Raw genomic sequence first — 21,557 nt, 5'->3', positions numbered from 1 at the left:
CAACTGGTTCTTCTGCCTTATCTTCTATCTGTCTCCATAAGACCTTCTATTCCAAGCCAAATAGCCTTATTCCTGTTCCAAAACATGTCAATTATATTTTACCATTTCCTCTTTGCACATGGCTTTTATAGTCCACATTCATATTTCTAATGGTCAAAATCCTACCCCCTTGGCTCCAATATTGCTTTCTGTGAAGGCTGCCAGAAGAGATTCTTGACTAAGGTGCTTGGCCATTTGTTAGCGGACGCTAGAAATGTTATGGGGGAAAAAAATTGTGGAGTGACCTGACTTGAGAAGTAATTTAGTAAGATTACCTGGTAAGCTGTTTAGGAGGAATGTGAGCTAGAAAAGAGTGAAGCTTGTAATGTTTTCCCACAGAGGCTAACATGTGCTTAAACTTGTCCAGGAGCAGTAAGGCTGGAAAATGGGGGTCAGGTAGTAGAGCATTATGTAAGGTGAGTCAGTAGGGCTTTGTTTTTCTAATGTTTCCATTAGCGGGGTGCTAAGAAAGAGGAGAAGAAGACAGGGAGGTCACTGACATCATTAGCAGAGGTAAAGAACACAGGAGGGTCGGCAGGTTTGCTAGCAAACTGCTGGTCTTTGTGCAGCGTTTGCTGCAGAAGGTAATCTGGCAGGGTATCAGAATCTGTTTATGTTTTCTAAGCTACTATGATGCATGCATCATTTATATTCATCTTTTATGAATATTTTATTTACTACGTGTAGTTTCTGCATCAAAAATATACTCAGCTAGTGAGTACCAGTTGTTTTTTGTGGCTCCCAATAGTGTTCAAAGCCTCTTGCGGCAGTGAAGGGCTCTAAAAGGGCTTTTCACTCCCATCTCTTTTTGATGCCAGGAGCAGCCTGTGGTGGTAGAAAGGGCATGAGTTTCTGAGTTAGACAGATGTGGGTTTGAATTCTGTTTTGGTCCCTTACTATTTTTTTTTTAAGTTTATTTATTTACTTTTGGGAGAGAGAGAGAGAGAGAGAGAGAGAGGGAGAGAGAGAGAGAGCACAGGCAGGGGAGGGGCAGAGAAAGGGAGACACAGAATGTGAAGCAGGTTTCAGCACTGACAGCTCAGAGCCTGACGACGGGCTCAAACTCACTAACCATGAAATCATGACCCGAGCTGAAGCTGTACACTTAACCTACTGAGCTACCCAGGTGCCTCAGTCACTATTTGTATGACCTTGGCCAAATGACTTAACTTTCTGGAGACTTCCGTTCTGTTCTGTTTTCAAACTGTTCAATTAGTATCAGTAATAGCAAATTTATAGAAATATTATGAGAATGAAGTGAAATATGTAGACAGTACCTAGCACTGTCCCTGGCATATGGTCAGCGTGCCCTCCTTCTGCATGGTTGCTATATTTAGGAGAACATAAATACTGGCTTGCAAAGGACAAGAATTGAGGCAGAAATTGGCAATGTACATCTTCAGGTGAGAATGGATTGAAGTCTATACACTTGAAATAATTGTAGCTGAGGATATATGCCATGTGGTTTATTAAGTGTAATTCAGAAACATGTGACTCTGCAAATTATCTTGGAATTCTTACATTGTGTAGATACTCAATACAGTGTGTGTGTACAATTTGGGAGCTGTCTCTTTTATAGGGAAAGAAAGATTAGTTTTGTGTTTGTGAATGTGTGACTCATGGTTTGTATTTTAAAAGTGAGATTCTGGGGCAAGAATAAGTTGCAAGGGATTATATTTTCAAGCAATTTGAAAAGCAAGCTTTATCAAAGTTATTCTAAATTCATAAAGGTACCAGCTGCCCATTTCTTGTTTGTATTTGATATATGACACTTTTTCCTTAGAATTGGGAAATCATCTTTGACCTTTTAAAGGTGAGCCATTATCATGACCTCGGTGTTGAGGGACAGTTAAAGCTGACAGACGACATCCATACCAAAATCCAAGTAGTCTTTTTGATGGCCTGCTTGGTGAGAGCTTACCTCCTAAACTCTCAGAGGATAAGAGTGATGATGATGCGTCTTTCAGACCTACCTTTTTGTTCTCTTATAGTACTCTCAACTGTGGTTGAGTGGATGATTTCTGAACTCTCAAGATGATATAGACTCAGAACTAAAAGCACACAGCAATTACAGGAACCAAACACATTAGTTCCACAGGTATTTGATTTGACTTATAGGGCCAAGTATACTGGCTTTCACATACCAGGTGTTTGTAATGATTGGGCTAATTTTAGTTTATTCCTTTTATAAGACAAGTCCATATTTAAAATATTTTTTTTTGGATTTCTATTCAGTTGTCTTCTGCTCCATGGTCATTTTAGCAAACGTAATACAAGGGGGCTGTGCTTTAGTTTATTCTCTCCTTTAAGGACATTGGACATATTGGATGTATTTCAATCCCCAGTTGTGCGATTTGAATCTCTACCGCAGTATCACAGGAGAGTTTGGTCATTTCTGAGTATGTACTGTGTGGGAAACATGATAAACCGCATGTGAGAAAAAGGCATGAGGCTCGTTCTGTAGCATTTTAAAGAACTAGTAGGGAGCAACTTTCCGCACAATACAAAGACCAACTGTAAGGAAGAATAATCGGACAGTCAATTAAAATTGTTGAATGCTCTAACGGACTGTCTCAGAAAATGTCCAAGTTGAGGTTGTGGTCATCTGTAAGAACCTGTTACATGGAGGGTAAGGGAAATTGTTACTAGAAGTGAGATATACGAAGACAAAAGTGGAGCTGCTCTAACTGAAGCCCAGTGAGCCTCACCTCCTCTGGACAGCATTTGCGTAAATCCCGAGGAAAACCCTTTGGAATCTGGGGAGCATAGTTTCAAGGTCGAGGACTCTAGATAACCCCTCCCTCATCTGTTAAGAATCCCTCACTTAGACTCCTCATGAAGGAAAACAAACAATTCTCAATTCTGTACTCTCTTCTTCTTAACCCTCTCTTCTTCTTAACCCTTTATTTTTAAGAAAAAATAAAGAATAAAACAAAATATTCTTCTGACTTTAGAACGTTTTGGTTAAATTATATCTATCTTTCTAGCATCTGAATTTGAAAAAACAGTCATACTTGGTTTATTTTTCTGTTTTACAGTCTATAGTCAGTTCATCTTCAGGTTCTCTTGATTCTCCCTTCAAATACATCTACCATCGGTATCATTTTTTTCTTTTTTGGGCTATCACAGAAGCTCAGCTCCTGCCTGAATTATTGCATAAGCCTTTTAATTGTCTTCTTTTCCATCCCATTCTATGAATTACTACCAGCTTGAGCTTTTTGAACAACCCTTTTAAGATTATATTTAAGATTATGTCTCCATACATTCCATGGTTGTGAGCCTCTGTGAACACCAGTCCAGCTTCAATCTCTCTCTGATGGTTCAAGGGCTGAAATCCAAATGGAGGCTTGGCCAGCAACTGGCACTCCATTCCACTCTCTTATAGCATTCAAAATGGTGGTAAATATTTTTAGGCCCATGGGAGGTTGGAAAAGTGGCAGCCCTTCTGATCCCGAGTTTGATTAACATCTGGCTTTATAATCAATCTGCTGGATCCAGTGAAAGACATTCTGCTTTGCTCAAACCACTCCAATGATTTCTGGTTTCTTACAGTGTCCTGTAAAGCCTTATCAGTTGGATCCCTGTGTTACCCTCCTGAGCCCTCTCTCTCTCACCCCTAATTTTGATCCAGCCACATTGATATTCCTGTTCTTCAAACATGTTCATGTTCTTCAAACATGCCCAGCACCCTCCTGCCTGAGAGCCCTGGTACGAGTGTTTTTCAAAGTCTGGAATGTTCTTTCTCCAGACAGCAACATGGCTAACTCCCTCCCTCTCTTTAAGGCTTCATTCAAATGTCAACTCATCCCGTGAGATGTCTCATGGCCATCTTATTTAAAATAGCAAATGCCCACTCTCACTTTAGCCTTCCCACTCCTTCATTTTGTCTTTCTCTACAATAATTATTTAATAGATTATATGCCTCACTTATTTATCCTGTTTATTGTTTGCCCTCCAAGTGATTGCAAACTCCATGAGGGCAGGGAGTCTTGTCTGCTGGTGTGTTTCCAGCACCTAGAATGGTGTGTTGCAGTAGCAGGACCTGGGTGAACGAAAGTATGTTGAATACAAGAATGAAGGAAGGAATGAATGAACAGGATATAGTGCAGTCTCTTGAGCCCAGACTACAGGCTTTGCACAGGCTCACTTGAGCTTTACTACCTGCTACTTCCTGACATGCAGCCCATATTCCAGACATCGTGGGCTACTGCTCCTCTCAACACTCTTACCCATCCTTGTGCCTTTGGTTGCACTGTACCCTCCACTTGGAAGCCCTTTTGCATTCCCCTGACCTTTCCATATTCTCTGTGATTAGGCTAAATTTCCACTTACCCTGGCAAACCATCCCATCCAACCCAGCCTTCTTCTTCTCTTCTCGTAGAATATTTTCTCTACTAACTTCACAATTAAATATATTCTGTATTGTGATATAATTTATATTCTTGTCTTCTGACATTATTTAAACTATGAATTTGTGTCTAACCCTTCAAATGTTTCTATTTTTTTTTCTCCAACTTTGGAAGCTTTTTGAGGAAAGGCCAGGTGTAAATGAATAGAACTGTTCATGGACAGAATTCCAGACCGGGGGCTCACCATGTCTCAAGGAGGATCAATATCTCAGCACCCTGGGACCACCGTTGGTTTGGGAGTGGACCTTGGCATGCCAGTTAGGAAATCTCTGTCCTAGGGTGCCTTGCTCATAGTAGGTGCTCGCAAAGTGTTAGTCAGTGGACCAGTTGATCTTGTGATTGTTTTGTTCTTAATAATCTCTGCAGCCTCAATGAAGTTTATGTATATATGTACCAATATTAGGTTTTTTTTTTAAAAAAAGAGACACGTAATCATTATTATAGAGTAAGAATTAAAAACTTCATTTTATGATGACGAGCAAGAAAGAATTAAATATAATATATTAGTTGTTGGTGATTGAGCTATATTATAGGACTTAACATGTTAATTGGACACACCAAAAACTCTGGAGGTTACACACATGAGGAGTGATTGTATACACTTATTGCTCAGCTTACAGACAGTTTTACCATGACATTTCCATGGGGAAATCTGAGTGAGTGAACAATAAGTTTTAAATGGTTACTCATGCAGAAGTAAGGCTGGGAGTCCCCATTACATGTATATCTTGCTGCTCTGCTTAGTTATTTTTTATTTTTATTTTTAATATGTTCATTTGGTAAGAAGTATTGTACTATTAAAAAAGATTATATGTGAATGAGAGCTCTGTATTTGATATCTAATGTCAATTATGTCAACTAGATATACGACACAACTATAATCCATCTAGCAACTAATGCCCAAAGCTCTCCTTAACATCGCTTATGCAAGTATTTGAACATATTAGGTATTCAATAACTCTTTCTAGAATGATAAAGTCAAATTAGATGAGCTGGATATGTGATACTTCTATTTTCAACTTCATTTTAGTGTGTTTTTATTTCTCAAAACAAATCTTATAGCTAACTTTTATAAACAGATATTAATAGAGGGCTAGAATTCATTTGAAAGTCAACTTCAATATAATTTTGGAGAGGAATTAAATATTAACTGTAAGTATAAAGTAGACATAGGTACCCTTTGCTCCAGGAAGTGGCTCATCCTGAAAAGTTTTATATAACTTAAATTTTTGCAAGTTGAATCTTATTTATAATACATTAGAGGAACTAATTCTCAAAATCTCCCATCATGAATCTTTTGTGTAGTGAACAAGCAAGCTGTAGTTTGTCTTTTGTTTTTCAATAATGATGTCCCATTTTTAAAAATTAAAAATAGCTACAGATGTAGGCTAAAAATTCCTAAAAAGTTTTAGTAGCACCAATTTAAAAATAAGATATAACAATCTGAAAAATTAAAGTGTGCTTTCTACTCATATTTCAAATCTTTTGGCAAGCTAAATATTGATTAAAAGCACTGTTTTCCTTCCTTCTCTAGCTCTGATGTTGTATCATTTTTTGATTTTGTGACATATGTTTCTCCTTCTAAAGCAGCTGTTAGAAAAGCTCAATTAGTTTTTAATTAATGAGAATTAATGTCATCATGAAAATTGTGTGAATTTTCTCTCATTGCAGATAGTTTGAGCCTTTTGAAATATGCTACCAGATTTGAGGTGGGAACCTGTAGGGTTTCTCCAGAGGGAAACCAGACCCTCCTTCCTCACAAAGGCTAGACAGCCATGCCTACAGCATAAGGGAAGTCATGATGTGTCCAAATAGCACAACCAGTTTTTTTTTTCCTCCACTCTGAAGAAAGTCTAGGAAATGTGCAAAATTAGTCAAAACGTGACACTTGGTCCTAAATTGGATGTAATAACAAGTCAAGGAAGAGTTTTAGATCATGAAAAACATTTCTGAAATTTGAACAATTTTTGCTTTGTTACTAATATTATATGGAAACAAAACAAATGAGAACTACTGAAACAAGAGAAATTTGGAAAATTCAGGTGAGAAAACAAGAGTGCTGCTCCTACAGTCTGTTTCTATCCTCATGGTCAGGTGAATCATTATGTGGTATAATTGTTCTCTGCCTCCTTGGAGCTCTACAAATGGGGCAAAACCTGAAGTTTCTACTCTTCTGGAAGTGTAAGTTGGAGGCTGTTGTCATGGTTGGACATCCTGTAAAACCTTATGTATTCATCGGTTCATAGGTCACACTGTATCCGGTGTCTTAGATGACAGGAAGGGTGGCTAGGGATCTTAGTTGCAGTATAAATGTAAGTTTATAGAAGTTGAGAAGTAGCCTGGATAGGACTCACTGTGTAATCCCTTTGAAGCACACTTAAACACTTAAAAGCTCTCTGCAGGGATAGAAAATGAGTTTTGTGGTCTGTATCATTCTGACATGGACACCAGAGGGTAGGAGTCAGTCTCTGGATGGCATGCGGGTAGGAGATAATTTAATAGTTTGCCTGTAGCTTATGGTAATTTTCACATTTCTGGAAATTTGGCTTCAAAGTCTGGCCTCTTGGGTCTTCTTTGTGGAGATGATCTGAATCTAAGAAGATAGATTCTACTAGCCTATGAGAACTACCAGGATGGATTGCCCCAGTCAATTGGAATGGTCAAAGTCCAAAGAGGACTGTACTGGCTTGGGGTGACTCATTCTGCCACCTCAGAAAGTCTGTATCTTGCATGTTGATGTGGGACAAGGAAAGGAGCTGGGCGGTAGAACACATCCAGACCCATTTTAAGACATATATATTCATGTGAGCCATGTGCAATTGCTTAGCACTGTGGCTTTCACATAACAGGTTTTCAGCAAACCCTAATAGTATTGAATTAAATCTATCAAATATAAGAAAATTTATTTCTAATTTTTCAATGGCAGGTAAGTGGTTTCCACCCAAAGGATCTTATACAGTCCTTCATGAGAGGGCATTTACTAAAATTTGTTGAAATGGTAACTATGGTCATACTTGCTAGCCATTTATTAACATCTGGTCACAAAGACTGGAAACAGGATTTGTTTTTAGAAATAAAAACTTCTAGAAGGAAGTCAATTTTTAGTGAGGCCATTGTATTTTATCAATTATCATGAGATGTGTGCATAAGGATAACACGTACGTTTACCTGTACAAAAGTTCTTAGCTCTGCCTTATTTACTATACTTATAATCCAGAATGTGTTTTTCCACTCCAAATTTCTGATTATAAAGTAGTAATAATTTGTTATCCAATTTTGTGGCTTGTAAGGTATTATGTAGGGTAAATGGATCTTCTCATCTTTTTTTTTTTTTCTTTTTAATTGATGAAGCAAAGTACCATTCAGCAAAGTCTATTTTTAAAAGTATTTATTCAGTTGACAACCAATCCCAAATTAAAAGAGATGAAAAATAACATAATTAAGAAAACAACAAATTGCCTGTAGCTTGATATGTATGAGAGAAGAAAGGAGGTCTTACAATTTTCTAATGTTTCATTGACCCAAAACCTGTGCATAAATTCTGAGGTGGTTGAAAGTGACAACCGGTTCTTTTAATGATTCACCAAAGGAAAAAAAAATCAACATCTGAAAAGAATAAAATTATGTGGATATAAGGTATTTGTCTTGTTTTGAAATAGCAAGGTTGTTGTAAGTGGTGTGAACCAAGCAAACAATGGGGTAAATGAAGTACCACTGGACAGAAGCTGGGTCTGGCATGAGTTCAGCCTCAAGCTATGACCTTGGGGAAGTAGCCTGAGGTGTTCACGTTCCCATCTGTAAAAGGAGCAGTGATTCAGGTGCTCTAAGTGGCCTCAGGCAGGAGGGAAAGTTCCTAGAGATTTGCATCCTAGGCTTGGGCAGAGGACTCCTTGGAGGCATTGTCTCTGAGCCGTCCCTGAATTTACAACCCGTGATGACCTGTGGCTATAACTGAAGCATGGCAGAGTTAAATAATAAGACCCAATATTAAGCCTTAGATTTGTCAAACCTTTGGGCAAGTCACAGCTTCTCAGCATCTTATATTGCAAAACCAGAGAGTCTAGCTCTGTATAGTTCCTCATAATCCCAACATCAAAAAATCACTTTTAATAGAAATTTAGAGCAGCAAAGATTTTGGTCTAATTAGATATGTTTTCAGATATATATTCATTGAGTGAGTTAAATGCTAGACAAAAATATTGTTGTTCAAATGAGGAAAATAACATTGTATTAGAAATAATCTTGGAGTCAATTTTCAAATTAATAGATTCAGCACGATGAATCTTTCCCTAACAGCAAAGCAATTATTAATACATAAATTCTAAGTTTAATAATTACCCTGTCTTTTCTTTCTTTCTCTCTCTCTCTCTTTCTTTCTTTTTCCTTTTTCTCTATTTTCTTTCTTTCTTTCTTTCTTTTCTTTCTTTCTTTCTTTCTTCTTTTTCTTTCTTTCTTTCCTTTCATGTGACAAACCATCGCCCTGCTATTATTATAATGGTTACATTGTTTACATGGCCCAGGATAAATCTCTCCCCCAAAAGTGCTCACAGAGACATCACAAATAGAAATATATGTGAAGAAAAACAAACATACTGTCGGTTCAAATTGTCTCAAATAGCAGAAAGGCAGTCTTTTATCGGTTTAGGGCATCACATAGTGTTGTTTCTAGAGAGCCATTCATTTTGGCATAGTACTGGTAGTAAAGCTTAACGTGTTTTATGCTTGAATTAACTCAAGATAAGTGTTTAGAAAACTTCAGGTTGATCTGTGAGAGAGTAGGCATTTTCTAATCTTATAGTTAAGACTTCAATGGTATGAGAGCAAGTTTAGAAAACGTTTTTATTAGACAAATTATTTAGACAAATTATACACAGAAAGCTCTGCCACTCATAACTGAGGCCTCCAAAAAGTGTCTTGTGTATTTGTATAATAGGCAATACATCAAAATAGGCCTATTTTAAATATTGTACATGGTTAACAGTTTGTCGATAGCTAAAATCACTGCAACATCTCGTATGCCCCTATATAGCTTGTTGTAAAGTATTTTTTTGTTTTGTTTTGTTTTCAAATCAGAGTTGGGAATGAGATCATGAACGTTACAAGGGAAAACAAGTTGTGCATGCACTTAGGTACTTGTCACCCTGGAAACAAAATGGTTGTTGCATGATAAGAAATTTTTCTGCCTTACACAGTAGACAATATTTGAAGATTTAGTACAAAAACAGTGACAGTACAAGATGCTCCCCAGAACAGAATTAGCATCAAAATATAATATACCTTAAGAATATACCTTTTAATTTCTCCTAAAGCAAATCACATAGGTTGATTCCTATATCAATCCTAGCTACGGAATGAATTAGATTAAAATAAGTGTATGGCTGCGTAAAAACACAGGATAAGTTCTTGCTTCCTACTTACCACATTTTAATGTAAGGATTACAAACAAAGTTCATTCTATAGTTCTAACAGGTAAGAATGCTACTTTAAAAGGGTTGTGCACAAAGAGGCACTGTTTTTGCTGTCATCCTTCTATACACTTGGCACTAATGTAAAAAATACATAACTCCTCCAAATAGAACTGAATAAAAAGGGGGGTTAAGTCGAGAGCCCGGTATGGTCATTATATTTTCTTCTTTAGGATAATGTAGGACAGTAATTAAGGCCACATCAATATTTCTTAAGGGCTCCCACCCCTCCCCAACTACAGTTGTATTGATTGGCTTTCTACTTTGGAAGAGGATTTATTAACCTTCGATGATCTACGTTTAAACTCTTATAGAGCTCTATGTGCTGCTGTGGACGTGGTCCAGCTAATAGCATTTTCCATTGAGATAATTAATTAAAAGTAAAATTATCAAGGTTAGCTTTATACACTGCTGAATAACAAATGCAAAACCTATTCAAATGAGTTACATCTAGGAACAAATATTAAATCGCCCTGGATGTTTTAATAACAAAAGTATAAAATATTCTCTGTTGGCAAACAATGCGAGTCAGAATAACATTAAAGCAACCTGCCTTTTCTAACTGAAAAGACCCCCTGCACTATACATAGTTCCTGTATACAATACTGTTTTTTTTTCAAACTAAAGCTTTATTAAATGAATTGCAATAGCAATGGCCGCCCTTTAATATATATACACATTATATAGGTGCATATATATGTATATATATATGAGATACTAATTTATTTAACACAATAGAGGCTTCTGCCATATGATAAAGTGTACTGTACATAAGAAAAAACTTGTAATACTGTACAATCACATAAAGGTCATATGCACTGTTGCAGTGCAAGAGTAGTTTTAACTGTAGTCTTGACTGGCATATTAATGGCTTTTTTTGTAATCCTACAAAATTGCATTCTCATATTATGTGGCCTGAATGGTCTTTAAGTTATTTTATAAACACTGCAGGGGTTGCCTTTGGTCCACAGTTAAAGGACACTCAACAGCAGTGGAGCATTGTATGGATGCAGCAGAAGAATGTAAAAAGACTGAAGTTATTGCAATTATATTTTTAAAAATAGAGAAATGTTACGTAAGAGGCCTTTATGTGAAATTAATCCTGCATATGCTTTTAGTATACTCAGTGCACATTTCCTATACTTGAAGTACAGTATATGAAAAGCGGACTAATAGGATCCTAGTATACTATATTCTGGGGGAACAAGTTGAGTAATGAAAAAAAGTGGAGGGAAATGTACAGAAAGAGAGGACAAAGGAGAAAGAAATAGAAGAGAGAGAAGAGGGAGAAGGTGGCGAGAAAAAACTATAATTGTTACTAATAATCCTGATTTTTCTCGAAAAATAATGTTACATCCATGTTAGTCCCACAATATTACAGTCGCTCCTTGCAAAGGGAGTCCTACAAAAGAAACAGTGAAGAGATTCTGTTTGATGCTCATATGGAGGTGCCTCGGTCTGGATCATTACCCAGATTGAGCCCCAGGGTAGGAGTTGGTTGATAAGGAATAGATGACATTGTTTTTATAGGACTCCTGAAAAAGCCCCCGTTAGGTGCCCTGTGCCTAAAAGGGCCAGTTCGGTGCTCAGGCACGTTGCCAAAAGCGAAACCAGAGGCAGCTTTAGCTGATAGTGTGCGGCTAAGAGTCTGGATCTGCTCTGGGATAAAGGTTGTTGTGGTAATATGAGTGTTCCTGAAATCACTGATTTGCTCCAGTGCTTGTCGTGTTGGCAAAGTGTCAATGTCCAGAGGGGTCAAGTCAATTGACGAGGTGGAAAACTGTTTATGGGGGCTGTCGTCATCTGTGCACAAGCTATTTACACGTCTATGGAGGTGCTCCAGGTCAATTTCCTTGTCATCCTGGAGATGAAGAAAAAGAAGATAAGGTTCTCATCAGTACTAGCTTCCATGGTTAAAAAAAAAAAAAAAAAAAAAAAAAAAAGTTCAGCAAACATGATATGTAATTAACTGAACTTCGGGGTTTATTCATTTAACATATATCTATTGAGCACCTAATATGAGCCAGGCATTGTGCTAGATTCTGGGGGTACAAATATGACTCTGAGATAAGGTTACCTATCATAAATCTTTTTCTTTCATTGGAAGTTCTATAAATGTCACATGCAACTACAAAACTATGGGAACAGTAGATGGGTGATTGCATTCTATAAGATCAGGGACAGACCCAGGCAAAATACAAATAAGAAGTATGGTTTTAACAACTCACTTCCCCACCACACCTCTTCTTTCCACATGCTTCCTCCTTTTTCAGGGTGTCTTATTTCAAGCTGGATTTTTGTTCTTTTCCACTATTCACTCCTAATCTTAACTTTCCTTTCTTGGAGCTAAGTGATACGATATGCTAGTTCAAACTAAAGTGTTAGTGACTGTTAACATGTTATTTCTCTTTAGGCCAGAGAGATGTGAGATTATTTAGAAAGAGCAACATTCAACACAAAAGAATCAATTTCTCGATTCATACCACGCTCAAGCTATCCAGCACCTGAATGAGGCAATATTGTGAGGTCAGTGAGACCTTTTAGAGACATCTTCAAGTCATGAGGTGTGAATGACAGCTTTGGTTTTGGGCCAAGTTTTTGCTAAATGGCCTCTAGATCAAAGATGCTTTGAGCTAACCTAATGGAGTCTTAGTAAGAAGGTACTTAGTAAGAAAAAGGAAGTAAAAATCTCATTATTTCTGATGTTGAAAGCAATTCATAAATCCTTTAGGATTTTCGCTAAAAGTGAGCATTAAAGCCCAATGTTTGAAAAATAAAACTGGCAAGAAAAAAAAATTGTCTTTTATCAGTCATGTTTATAGCCAAGTTCAATAAATTAATTTCGTGAGGGTTTAAAAATACCTATTAATCATAAGAAGAGAAAATATTTGTTCATAGATCTGGATTAGCTGTCATGAGTTAGAATGGAGTATGTATTTTTTTCATTGTGCTATTATAGTGCTCCTCAGTGAAAAATATTTTGATGTGCATCACTGTTTTTCCTTCTCCTTTCTCATTTCAAAATCCAATAAAAATATCTATTAATGCAATATTATCACTGAGACTTTAGAGGGTTGGAGATATAATTTTATGGTTCCCACAGCAACTATAATGTAGTCATCCATCAACAGATATAATAATGCAAAAATTTAATATTATATATAGTAATTCAAAATATAAGGAGCTTGGGGAGTCCTTAATTTCCAGATTTTTGAGAATATGAAATCTCAGCTATAATGTTGCATTAATGTGGTCTTTTGCATTGAATCAATGTCAATAGAGATACCAGAAGCTTATTCCATAAAGAAAACACTACAATAAAACCTGATTAATTTTTAGTTCATATTCCACTAACTGAGAACGTATGATCATTTGGATAGGTAGAAAGCTAAGTTTTATCTTTGGTAAGTCGAGCTTTTCCTTATAAATGGTGCTGATCAATTTTGCCTATAAAGTGGTAGAAAGGAATTCTCAGACTACTTTAGAAAAAAATCTGTTTGAAAGAATACACTAACATGTAAACATTCATATGCAAATCGGAAGTCATTTTTATTTATGCATTAAAGCAGATCTTCTCAGGATTCGCTCTAACCATCAATTAGTCAAAGTCTAGTTACAGAAAGTTTAAAAATGTCCTTTGAAACTATCCAGCAAATCAAACCATGCAGCAAACTCAGGTTATTTTTCATTTCAATTTGTGAAACTTTAGTGAATATAATTTCATTATTTAAAAATTTTTCACCTTTTACATCCAGTGGAAATATGATAAATTAATCAAGCAATTTATTTTAACTTCCTATTTTCTCTGATCATTTATAAATTCCATAATTTTTGATGTAAACAAGGCACATGCCACTTTCAAAGAGATACTGTGTATAACTCTGCAATTATTCTTTCAGATCTCTGAAAAAATTTTAATTTTATTTTATTAAAAATTTAATTCTAGGTGATCCACAAAATGGATTTATTAAGCTTAGAGCCATCAAAGAGCTAAAAACATATGATCATTTCTATAGGTCTATATACAGAGGGAAGGAGTCACTGGTGGTGAAGAGACAAATTACGATTATTTTGCTGTGGCGCTGTATTTCTTACGCTGAATCTTAGAGACACAAGTAATTTACCTATAAGTTCCACAACCTATTGAGATAAAATGTTAAGCATCTTTGTGAACTGGCCAAGGGAATCACAACCTTTAAGAAAATCACTGAATTAAAGTCTATCTTGAGATTTGGCAGAATGTTAAAGCCTTTCATGGCACATGAAATCGTCAGTCTTTCAAACACTAAGCCTCCTTTTCACTTATCTGGGATGTCCTAAAACAGAAATTGGTATTGGCATCACCACTTTTTATATTTCATAAATTTATTTTCAATATTCAAAGAAAGAAGAAATAAGGACTGCCCCCCAACCCATTACCCTCTCTCTGGTGATTAATCCTGCCTGGAAAGACAACCTGCTTGTTGGCTCAACTTAGTGCTGAAGCTCTCAGTCAAGTACCTCTTTTGATGGGACCCGGGAGCCTTTCCTCTTGTTCCACCACGTCTCCAGCATAGCTATAAAGCAGGAGAGGACAATTCCAGCAGCCAGGATACAAAAAACTCCTGCAAAGCTCTTTATGTCCAGGGCGCCTCCTTTCTGCTTTGTGTCCACTGAGGAATACAGGTCACACTGGCCATTCTTTGGCCACCATTTGTGCTTCAGGATGTCCATGTCACCATTCTGCTGAAGCTCCAGGATCCTTGGGGTAAAGAGCACAGTCATGTGTTACTGCAGACATGGTTATTGCTTTGGTCCACAACACATCCATTTATAACCCCACCTCTAAAGGATGGTGGTTGTCAAGGGGAAATGAATGTATAGAGTAGCCTGCAGAAGGAATGCCAGGACACTGAAAACGTTATTGCTTTGATTTTATAGACCGAGTTGGGCCACAGGCGATCCTCTCTCCCCTCTCTCCCCTCCCTTCCTCTCCCCATCCTTCTTCTTCTTTTTTTGGTTTTATTCTATAAGTCTGAATATTCCCCTCCTGCTTTGTTGCAATGTGTTTTTACAATTACATTTCAGAGGCACTGTTTTTATGTGGTTTCAAGCTGCTGCAGTTCTGTGTCCCTTCCCTACATGCAGAATGACGCTTTGGATCTTAATGCTTTTATGAAGAACGTTTTGCTGCTTAGAGCAAGATGCTGGCATAATGTCGCCCGGCATATGCTACACACAAAGAAATTCAATTAAAAAGTCTTCTATTATTTAACACAGTGTGGGAGAAAGCCTTGGGACAAGTTTGAAGTTGATAAAATACATCATTTTTGGGTTTTCACACAACTGATGTAGTTTCCCTTTCAATGCCAAAGGGGAAAATAATCTTACCTTGGAGAACAAGAAGAAAAGATGACCAGAGGCTTTTAGAAGTAGTTAAATTCAGATAAGAAATACCCTTCTTCGTCTTCTTTCCCCCCCCAGAATCTGGGGCTAGCTGCAAACACTGAGGCTTTTTTTCAAGTGTGATTTTCATAGAGGTTTTATTCTCATTTCCAAATACTCTTGCCTACCTCTGGCCTTTCTCCAACTGTGTCCCCTCTCACAGGGTGAGAACGGTCAGGGCCAAGGCCATGAGCTGGTCGAGCGTGTGTACCGTCCTCACAGTTGCTAGATTTCCCACCCAAACAGTTCAGAGTGCTTCTTCAGGAGCTGGGAAGGTTTGTCCCAATATTTCCTCCTGAGAGCGAATCTCATAGCCACAAGGGTATCATCAGTCTATAGAGTGGTGTTTAGAGAGTGTGGACTGAGTTTGGATGTACAAACTCAGGGTTATATACCTTTGTGTGGGCGATCCTTCACTGTGCAGGACAGAGCTGGAGGTGGAAGAGAGGGGGCCGGGGACCAACTCCCTGGGCCACTGGGTCAGTGTAGTATATATAACTAGCTAGCCACAAACTAGAAATTCAAACCTGGCCTCTAAGGGCCATGGAGGTGTATTTATCAAGGTAAGAGGATTGAACATATTTTATCTAAGCGTTTTTAGCTCAATTTATAATTTTTATATAGTTAGCCTTAGGATATGTGGACCTAAATAGTACTCTTGCCTTGGGTCTTGGTCATTTGGGGAAAGACATCTTAAAACTTTAAAGAGAAAAATGATGCCTGTCTGGAAGGAGTAAATGCTCTTTTGGTGACGCATTGCCTTTTTACTGGTTTCATGTCATCCAGGGGTTTATAAGAATGAGCTAAAAGATAATGGTTGGGGTGGAGTCAACATTCCACTTGAGTCAAACAAGAGTAAAACCAGTCCAAAGGGCTGTGATGGAGACATGGTCTTATCATCCACCTTTGGCTGTTCCCATAGCCTCACCCCCAGCACCCCCAGGTGACACTCCAGGATCGACACTGCTCTGGAGTTTCCTTCACAACCTGGACTTCTCCTTTTTTTTGATACTGATCTGTCTAAAGGTCTGTTGCTTCAGGGTGTTGCTCAAAAAGTGCAGTTAATTTGATTCATTGAATTTACTAAAATGATTGTGAATACTAATGGATTACATTTTCATCCTTATTCTTCCCTCTTTTCAGAGTCATTTGTATTTTCCAGACTCTACAAGTGTGTTCTGTGGGACACTAGTACCTAGAGGGGTTTCTGCAAGAAAAGGGTTCTGTGGTCACTAACTTTGAGAAACACCCTCTCAGCAACTTACAGAGAAGTCAGTCTATTAAAGGTTCTAGGAAGACCCGTAGAAAATAAAACTTGAATGATTTTGTTTAACTTAGCATTTCCCATAGTTCTCTGACTTTCCTTCTTTTTTTCCTCATTGTTTTCTTCCCTAATAATATATATTAATAATTTGTGGAGCTAGAGTTTTACGGAATACACTTGAGAAACAGTGCTTTCACCCAAAGAAACAACTACTCGTGGGAACTGGTAGCATGGTGTGAGGTATCACACACATCTGTAATCACAGCATCAAATTCGCTTGCTTGGCCTATCCACAAATACATTCAAATAATGTTGGCAAACCCATTAGCTATTTGCCTACCTAAAGATGCTAGGTAGTCAGACACCATTGAATACTTTGAGGGAAAAATTTAGTCATCTCTAAAAAAACATATTCTTAAATTTGACATTAGAGGTATCTGTAGATACCTTCCTATTCATCTATCTGTTCAGTAAGTATTTAAAGAATGATCTCACACCAGGTATTTCTTTGGGTCAAAATTTATATTAAACCGCAACTGCACATTCAGCCAGAATGGCCTGAGCAACATTGTGATATTGTTTCTTTTCAATGCCCTCAATTCATGTTAATTTATCTTTTCATGCAGTCACATGTTCATTCGGGAACCAATGATTGCCTACTCTTTCTCCTCAGTGGTATCGTTATCACAATGTGTCCTTATTATTTTCACACCTGAAAAATAATTTGGTTTTAAACATAATCATTGAAGTATACACGAAGTATACTCTATGACACCCATTTTGATGCTAATGGGGCAAAAGGCCTTAAATCCAAAGAATATGTTTAATTATAGAACTTTTAGGTTCAGCAAGCTGGGTGGTAGGAATTACTGTGGGCAAAGAGTGAGCAGACTCCTCTACTTGCCTTCAAGGATGATCACACCACAAAGATCTCTTTATCTGGTTAATACCAGGAAGCACAGGTAACTGAGGCATTTCATGGACACCCCGTTTTGGGGGATAGACAGAACGACTGGACAATAGGACCCCTCAGTTAAGCCCACAACAGATTCTAGGAATATAGGCTGGCATGGAATAGAAATGTTGGGAAGGAAGGAAAGTGTTTTCTAAGCTCAGGGTTCTGCCATAAATTCTTGCTACATAATCTGATGCTCCTGGAAATTCCATTAGAAAAGTGTAACTATACCTTTCTTTTTGTTATTTAACAAAAGCCCATTTAAGGATTAAAGAAAGTTTAGCAAAATCTAATGCATTGCCTTAAAGACAAATTGGATGAGCCCTTTAATAAATGAGGAATATATATATATATATATATATATATATATATTTCAAAGGCACTGGCATCTTTAAATGAAACTTGAATCACACATAAAGGAAAGTTTTGTATTTAATTATAATTAGCATTGATGTGTGTGTGTGTGTGTGTGTGTGTGTGTGTGTGTATGGGTGTGTATAACAATGCAAGAATCTAGCTGCACAATCCTTAACATGTTCAGATCTTTAGTCCCACGGAATAATTGTTTTTGTTGTATTTGTAATTTCCACAAGATGGCAGTCTTTGCTCACAGACAGCAATGTGTTCTTGTCATTCTAGTTAATTGGTGGGTTTGAAAGGTGTCAAGTATAAACTTAAACTATTAGAAAGAAAGTTGGATAATAGACCATGATGAACAACTGGATAAGTAAAACCTCTTCTTGGAGTGTAGTCCAAAAAATTCCTGCCATTTTTACCCCAGAGTGATGAGAGCAGTACTTCGCACTTTTGAGAGTTGTTATGATGAAAACTCATGAAGCCATAAACAAAAGCATCTTGCTTGTTGTTTGGCACTTAGTAGGCTACCACAACTCAAATGCTAGAATTATTATTATCCGCATGCGTGACAGCCATTCTTTCTTTGGACCTGTTCCGGTACATATTTCTTAATGGAGAGTTATATTCCCAGATGAATCAATGAATGATTGATTCACTGACAAGAACATTGCATTCCTTTCTTTTGTCCAAAAGTATTAAAACATTTGTCATCCCCTTGAACAGAAAAATTTTAGCAGTCCATAAAACCGAGCTTCAACTTGAAAATGGTTAATAGATCAATTCTGCATGCACTGAGTTCTTTATTGGTATAAATGAGCAAATTTCAGGAGACGTGAGTGGGGAAGCAGAAGATTCTTCTTTCATATTCAAATAAAAATATTCAACAAATTCGAGGTGTTCATCTTGAAAAGCTTTTTACTTACTTTGAAGATACAACAGCCTCATTTGTGTGTGAGAATTACACTAATTATTGATCACTTACAATTCTTAATCACTGCTCTAGAAACTGATTTTCAAATTATTTATAATGAAACAGGTTGCTGAAAGATGAATGCAAATTTCTGATCCCACGTAAGTAGCTTTGATTTTGCCTTTGAATACCATAGCAGTCTGTGGATTCCTTTCTAATTTTCTTACCCGTGGGTAAATTCCTGCTGAGCTGTAAAAAGATACTGGTTATCTGAGAAAAAGGACACCTGACTTTTCAGTTGTTTCTGCTGGGAACAAATTTAGAGGTAATCAGAGAGTTTAAAAAATTAAGTGCAGGAATTTTGATTTCAGGCCATATGTGTAGGAACTCCTCCTGTGATTCTTTTTGCAATTAGAATTTTCTCCCTACATTCATAGATGCATAAACTACTAGAACAGAAGTGAGAGAGGACATCATCTATTCTCTTCACTTCCCCCTCCACTCATTCTATGGAGGAGAAACCGAGTCAAATAGAACAACAATTCCCCCAAATTATCACACTCAACACACAAAAAAACAATTTATATAGCACACTGGAGTAGCCTGAGATGAAAGGTAGGGGGACATGCCTTGTCTGTTTTGAGGGCTGAAGGGATCAATATTTTAGCAATATTCTAGTACATCATCTAAGATACACCAATTGGGAAGCACTGTTGTAGAGATGGGATGACTTTTTTTTGTGACTAACATAGAGTAAATTGTTGAGTTAGGGCTACAATTCAGGTCTGTCTTCCAGCACATTTCCCCCTATACAGCCTCTGATATGTAACTATTTAGAGAAGAACGCTGTCAGTTTCAGAGATTTGTTAGACCTTAAGTAAAATTGTCACCAATAGGTTTCTTCTAAACCTATTGAAAATGTAGCTTTTCTCCAGAACTTCATCGATCTTCCTCGGGAGGAGTAGGCCTGCTGAGCAGTGGGAACAAAACTAAAATTAGCTCAATATGATTTAAAATTTAATCTGATCTAATAAGTTAACATGACTCTAGCTTTAGCTCAATTTACTTGAGAGAATTACTCAATCCTTCCGTTTCCTCCCCTTTTCCTTGCTTTTTTCCAAGATGGCATCAGGGTTTTTAAAGAATGACATTATAACCCTTACATTGGAGGCTTGGGAGGAGGGAGCTGCTGGCTTCTTGCTGGTCCTTGGCTTTGCTCTGGCAGCAATCATTTTAGGTATGATGGGCCTGGGTTCAGTCCTTAGATATGAACTGGTGACTACTGGTGAAGCGGGCAGAGGCTTTAAGTCCGCCAATGTTGGCTAACGTCTTTCTCAGTTCCTTTAAGGCATGTGGGCTCCTCTCTGCTGACTCAGCCTCTGGGGTGCTATACACCTTTCTCAGCTTCTGCCATTTTGTTCATGCAGCCCCTAACTATTCTTTAGCTTTCAGATAGCACTGTGGGGTCATCTTGTCACTTCACTGTGGAGGGCTCCAAAGGTGCTGCATGTGCTGTAACTCAGCATTCACACCACATGGGAGCAAGAGAGGCCTGGGAATAAAGACCTAACCCTTGTTTTTTCCTGACCGCAGCTCTGGCTTTTCCCACCACCCGAGGTCTCCTCTGTTGGTGAAGAGCTTGGTAGGCCCCATGACTCCTGTCAGAGATCCTAAGGTAAGGAACCCTCTACCCTCTGTGGGCATGCATTCCGGTCCAGCTACCGCCCCTTCACCTGCCCATCTCCTGCCCCCTGCCCCGTGCTGGAAACCTCTGGCCAGAGGAGGTATAGCTTTCCTTTTCTCTTCTGGATATCCCTCTTATACCCAGGGTCTTCAGACTTCTTGGCCTGTCATAGTGGAAGGGAATTGAAGCTACATAATGACAGAAAATCTATGATCTGAGACCTCCAGCTGGCATTTCTTCAATCTGAAGTGTTGAGGCAACGTGACACTAGAAATTGGTGAGGGTGAAAAACATCATTTTAATATCTTAAAAACATCGATCTGATCTGTTTGTTATATGGTTATGCGCTGTATGTAACCAAAATTTAAAAAAGATATGTAGGATAGAGTCTCATTACTTATTAATGTTTAATGTCACTTAACACTGAGAAAGAAATTTGGGAATAACTGAACAGAAGTATTTTTGACACTGAGTGGATCTATTTTGGCCCAGAATACCCACATTATTAAATTCATTTGCTGGGTTCTCACGAAAATGTCTCTCCATGGTTACTGAGAAAGAATTAATAATAGCATGCACACGATTTTCAGAAAAATGTCAGCTCAATAGGTTTTTCATTCATTTGTCCTTTCTTTCATTCTGGGCTGAAGAAATGCTGGTAAACTTGGATTGAAGCAAAAGCACTTCTCAAAGATTCAGGTTTAGTATTCAATTAAGTGTAGTGGTGCTCTGACTGGCATATCCAATACCAGTCTTTGAACATCAGAGTTGTGAAAACGAATTTTATCAACTTCCTGCGAACTGGGCATCAGTCGTTTTTTATTTTCTTAAGCAAAATGTCTTAATGTCTGGTTAGTAGCATTAGATACAACAGATATTTCTTGATAACATGTAATACCTCAGTAATACCAAATAACTGAAGGCAGACTATTAGAAGCTATTTCCTTTGTTTAAATTGGACTTTTAACTAATTCTTTCAGTTAGTTGAGCCAGACGCCGTTGTTTCGATCTGGTCCACTAACATCATCTACCATCTCACATAGATGAATA

At 37.6% G+C, this 21,557-nt stretch overlaps 1 protein-coding gene across 3 annotated transcripts in view; it reads right to left on the bottom strand.

Moving 5' to 3' along the window:
• Positions 1 to 21,557, bottom strand: part of GRID2 (glutamate ionotropic receptor delta type subunit 2) — a 1,486,895-nt gene that overhangs the window by 27,664 nt on the left and 1,437,674 nt on the right. For 2 of the 3 annotated variants that reach the window (XM_078445880.2, XM_078445881.1), the window contains exons 15-16: positions 14,414 to 14,654; positions 9,269 to 11,774 (exon numbers count right to left, since the gene is read on the bottom strand). In XM_078445880.2, the coding sequence (XP_078302006.1) occupies positions 11,352 to 11,774; positions 14,414 to 14,654 (664 nt within the window). In that variant the 3' untranslated portion in view covers positions 9,269 to 11,351. Of the gene's footprint in view, positions 1 to 9,268; positions 11,775 to 14,413; positions 14,655 to 21,557 lie in introns of those variants that run through there. The other variant, XM_078445882.2, reaches the window with a different exon arrangement.

The sequence above is a fragment of the Panthera onca genome, chromosome B1 (genome assembly GCF_046562875.1).
Source record: "Panthera onca isolate mPanOnc1 chromosome B1, mPanOnc1 haplotype 2, whole genome shotgun sequence".
Lineage (NCBI taxonomy): Eukaryota > Metazoa > Chordata > Mammalia > Carnivora > Felidae > Panthera > Panthera onca.
Note: the sequence above shows the minus strand (reverse complement) of the source record. Positions and strands in the feature narration are given on the sequence as shown.